The 3,456-nt window shown below is 56.9% G+C and overlaps 1 protein-coding gene across 1 annotated transcript in view; it reads right to left on the bottom strand.

Moving 5' to 3' along the window:
* The window catches only part of MON1B (MON1 homolog B, secretory trafficking associated), a 5,302-nt gene extending 3,557 nt beyond the window's left edge, over positions 1 to 1,745 (bottom strand). Inside the window, exons 1-5 of the mRNA XM_027846095.1 lie at positions 1,706 to 1,745; positions 1,133 to 1,655; positions 994 to 1,089; positions 568 to 791; positions 27 to 353 (exon numbers count right to left, since the gene is read on the bottom strand). Coding sequence (XP_027701896.1) covers positions 27 to 353; positions 568 to 791; positions 994 to 1,089; positions 1,133 to 1,655; positions 1,706 to 1,745 — 1,210 coding nt within the window. The remainder of the gene's footprint in view (positions 1 to 26; positions 354 to 567; positions 792 to 993; positions 1,090 to 1,132; positions 1,656 to 1,705) is intronic.
* Positions 1,746 to 3,456: the final 1,711 nt, after the last annotated feature.

Below are 3,456 nucleotides of genomic sequence, written 5' to 3'. Positions count from 1 at the left end.
CTGTTTGGGGAAACAGCGGTCCCTACCTGAGTAGATAGAACGGATGGCATTGTCCCCACTTTGAATGAATGACACTAGAGCCATCATCACACCCATGGTGGCAGACAGGGCCTCCTCGTTGCCATATCGGGAATAGATGGGCTTTCCAGCCTCACTCAGCACGAACACATGTTTTCGCCTGCTTCGCCAGCCCTCGGCTGTCACGTCTTCGTCATCTCGAGGTCCGGGAGTCAGCAAGTCCCCTCTCTGACTGGTGTCACCAGTGCCAGGCATTTTACCTGGCTTTCCTGAGTCCTTGGTTCCTTTGTTATATTTTTTGTCCAAGGAGGTCTGGCCTGAAGGCTCATGCACACCTGAAATAAAAGGCCTTCTGTGAGTCTCCTGTTGACTGTCCTCGTCCATTTTGCAGGAAGATACCATCGGTTAAGCCCCCCTCCTCCAAGAAGCATTTCTGGGTTTGCTCTAGTCCCTCATAGGTTTGGGGGTGGCACCCAGCCCTCTCCAACAAAACCTAACGCCCCCTTCGTGGGGCCCGTAGCTTCGGCTGGGGTAGGTGGCCAGGCTCACCTAGGTGGGCAGGGGAATCTTCCTCGGGCCCAGCCAGGGTCCCCTGGACGTCCTCATCAGCCCTGGGGGGTCCACAAGACTCCTGGCTGCCGGGACCTCCCGAAGGCTCCTCGTCACTGGCAACCCCGAAAGGCCTCGCTGGGTCACTGGGGGCTTCCGGGGCCGGGGCCGGGGCCGGAGCGGAGCCGCCGCAACCACCTCCTCCGGCCTCCATCTGCGCAGCCCTGGGTTTGGGCAGAAGCCAAAGCTTGAGGACTTGGAGGTTCCTCCAGCCTGCCTACCTTCCACGGGGCCCCTGATCCGCAGGAGGCAAATGGGGCCAAGAAAGGCCGCTCCCGGCCCGGCCCGGCCCGGCCCGGCCAGGCCCCGAGCGCCGTCATCACCGCCCGCCCCCCCCCCCCCAAGGCCCGGACGCTCAGAACTCACCCAGGAGCCTCAAGGCCGCGGCCCGGGGGAAGAAGGCAGGTGCAGCTCGCCGGGGCCGGGGCCGGGCCGGGGCCGAGGGCGGGGCCGGGGCCGGGGCCGAGGGCGGGGCCGGGGCCGGGGCCGGGGGCGGGGCCGGGGCCTGAGTTCGTAGGCTCCGAGCCCCGCCCCCCGCCCCCCTGCCCCTCCCTCCTCCAGCCCCGGGGTGAAGCTCCGAGATCTCCTATCCGGGAGCTCCGGGGGCGGGATTACGCGCCCCAGACGTCCTCTCGACCAATACGACGCCTGGACCGCCGTCCGTCCTGCCCCGGGATCTGACAGACGCCTCCTGTAGGCCAAAGAACCTGCTGGGTACACAAAGAGCGGGCCTAGGTTCCGCAGCCCGGCACCTCCCTCCCCCTCAGGGTTGCCTGGGCCTATTTCGCCAGTCTGGCACTCTGCCTGGAGCGCAGTACCGCGGCCCAGTGGACAGGCTGGGAACTCCCGTTCCGTCTTCTTTTTCCCGGGCCCGCCTAGGCCAAATCCTGCCCACCGTAAGGTCTTCCTTCCAGAAACCTCTCGCGGGCCAATAAGAGAGCTCCGAGCGCCAGCAGAGCGTCCGTCAGCCCCTCCCTCTCCCGCTCCTAGGTACTGGGGACGCCGGAAGCGGGCCCTCCCCGCCTGGCCTGGAGTCGCGGGCTACCATTGGCCACAGACCTGAGGACGTTCTCCGGGCTGTCCAATCCAGGAGGCGCTGCTCGGCGGCACGCGCGCATGCGCGACTCGGTCAAGTTGGGCTTCCGAGCGGAAACGGGGCTGGGCGCGGGAACGAGCTGGGTAGGCACCGGGTGAGGCTAGCGGACGTGCGTGCGTGGCCGTCCCGCCCCTCTCCCCTGCCACCTTAACTTTGTGGAGGTTGGAGTTGGGAGAGCTGGTTCAGGTGTGAAAGAGTTCACTTAGACTCTCTCTGTAGCCATTGGTGAAGAGTTCAGGGTGGACCCCAAAAATGTTGGGGTGCTACCCGAAGTGATGGAGACTAGATATGGGGGTCCTAGTGTCCTGAAAGAATTCACTCGGACAGTCTCCAAGTTAAAGAACGGCATTTATTGGGGTGATGCACTGAAGCGGGGCCTGCTCCCCGTGAGGCCGAGCCCCAGTGGGCTCCACTCCACGTGGGAAGCAGAGCGTAGGCCTCAGGCCCCGCCACCCAAGGGAGCCGATCGGCCCCTGCTTTCCGTAGGAGGCAAAGGTGGCTAGCCAGGTCAAAGGTCCGGCTCAAATGCGGTTTGATGGAATGAGGGAAGGGGGCAAGAGAACGGGAGGAGCAAGCGCGACTCCCAAATGCCTGGGATATCAGGTGGTCTGGACGTGAGAAGCAAAGAGAACAGGAAGGGGGAGGGGAAATTGTAAAATTGGGGGTGCTTTGTGAAAGCACACGGGTAAGTCCACGGTGGGGGCTTCAGTGCCTAGTGTTCTGTGATCACTTTTCTGGCTGGTCACATCCTGCATCTTATCTCCTGCCTCACGTCCTGCTGGCTCCATCTGCCTCAAGCACTTGTTTTTTTTCTTAGAAAAAAAGACTTAAAACTACATATTGTAATAAGAAACAAATTCAATAAAGAATGATAATACTGAGAACCGAGGCATTCAGACATTTCCAAAGTCATGCGTTTTTTAAGTTGATCCAAAATTTTGCCAACTAAGTTTTCAAAAGTTTGTTTAGAGCAAACATTACTCATAAATGTCACACGTGTATTTCATGCACTTACTTTCTTCCCAATAAAAGACCTTTGATAAACATCTAAAACGTCTGGGTTTATCATAGTCGAGATGAAACTGGAACAAATACTGGTGTCATTTTAGCAAATCTCTCCTCAAATGTTTTCAGTGTCTCCAGTTTATTCAACGAAAATAAAAATCAAAATGGCACAGCATGTATTGGAAGGAAATCAAAATACTGCGTAAGTAACAGGAACACAAAGCAGCGGCACATTAAACAAAAATTAGCTGAATGTAAAGGGGTGAATGTTTATTGCATAGTAAATAAACTGAAAATCTTTTCCAAGTGAGAAAGCGATAGATGAGGTCACCATGCAGGTGCTTGCTGAGCTTTACTGCTGACCTTTGACTTCAAAGCTGTGAAGGTATGTAAGAGGGAATCAAGCACTCTTTTCTACCTCATCAATTTCCCTTCGACTCAATCCCACCAGTGCCTCCTTGTAATGTGTTGCCTCTCACCCTGGCTCTCAGATTCTTTTTACGTCTCTCAGTCTGTGGACCTCAGATGGCTGGTCTACCCTGCTCCTTCTCCCTGAACCTTTGACCTTTCTTTGTAACCCTCCCCTTTAACAAAGGGATTGCTGGCATATAGGGACCTCTGTCCACATAGGGTATCACCCTTACCTGCAGGTGCTTCGCCTAAAGGGAATGTAAATTTTAATCTCTGAAACTTTCTTTTTTCTCTTAAAGACCAGCCTTAACCCCAAA

This window comes from Vombatus ursinus, unplaced genomic scaffold (assembly GCF_900497805.2).
Source record: "Vombatus ursinus unplaced genomic scaffold, bare-nosed wombat genome assembly UNPS02015060.1, whole genome shotgun sequence".
Taxonomy (NCBI): Eukaryota; Metazoa; Chordata; class Mammalia; order Diprotodontia; family Vombatidae; genus Vombatus; species Vombatus ursinus.
Note: the sequence above shows the minus strand (reverse complement) of the source record. Positions and strands in the feature narration are given on the sequence as shown.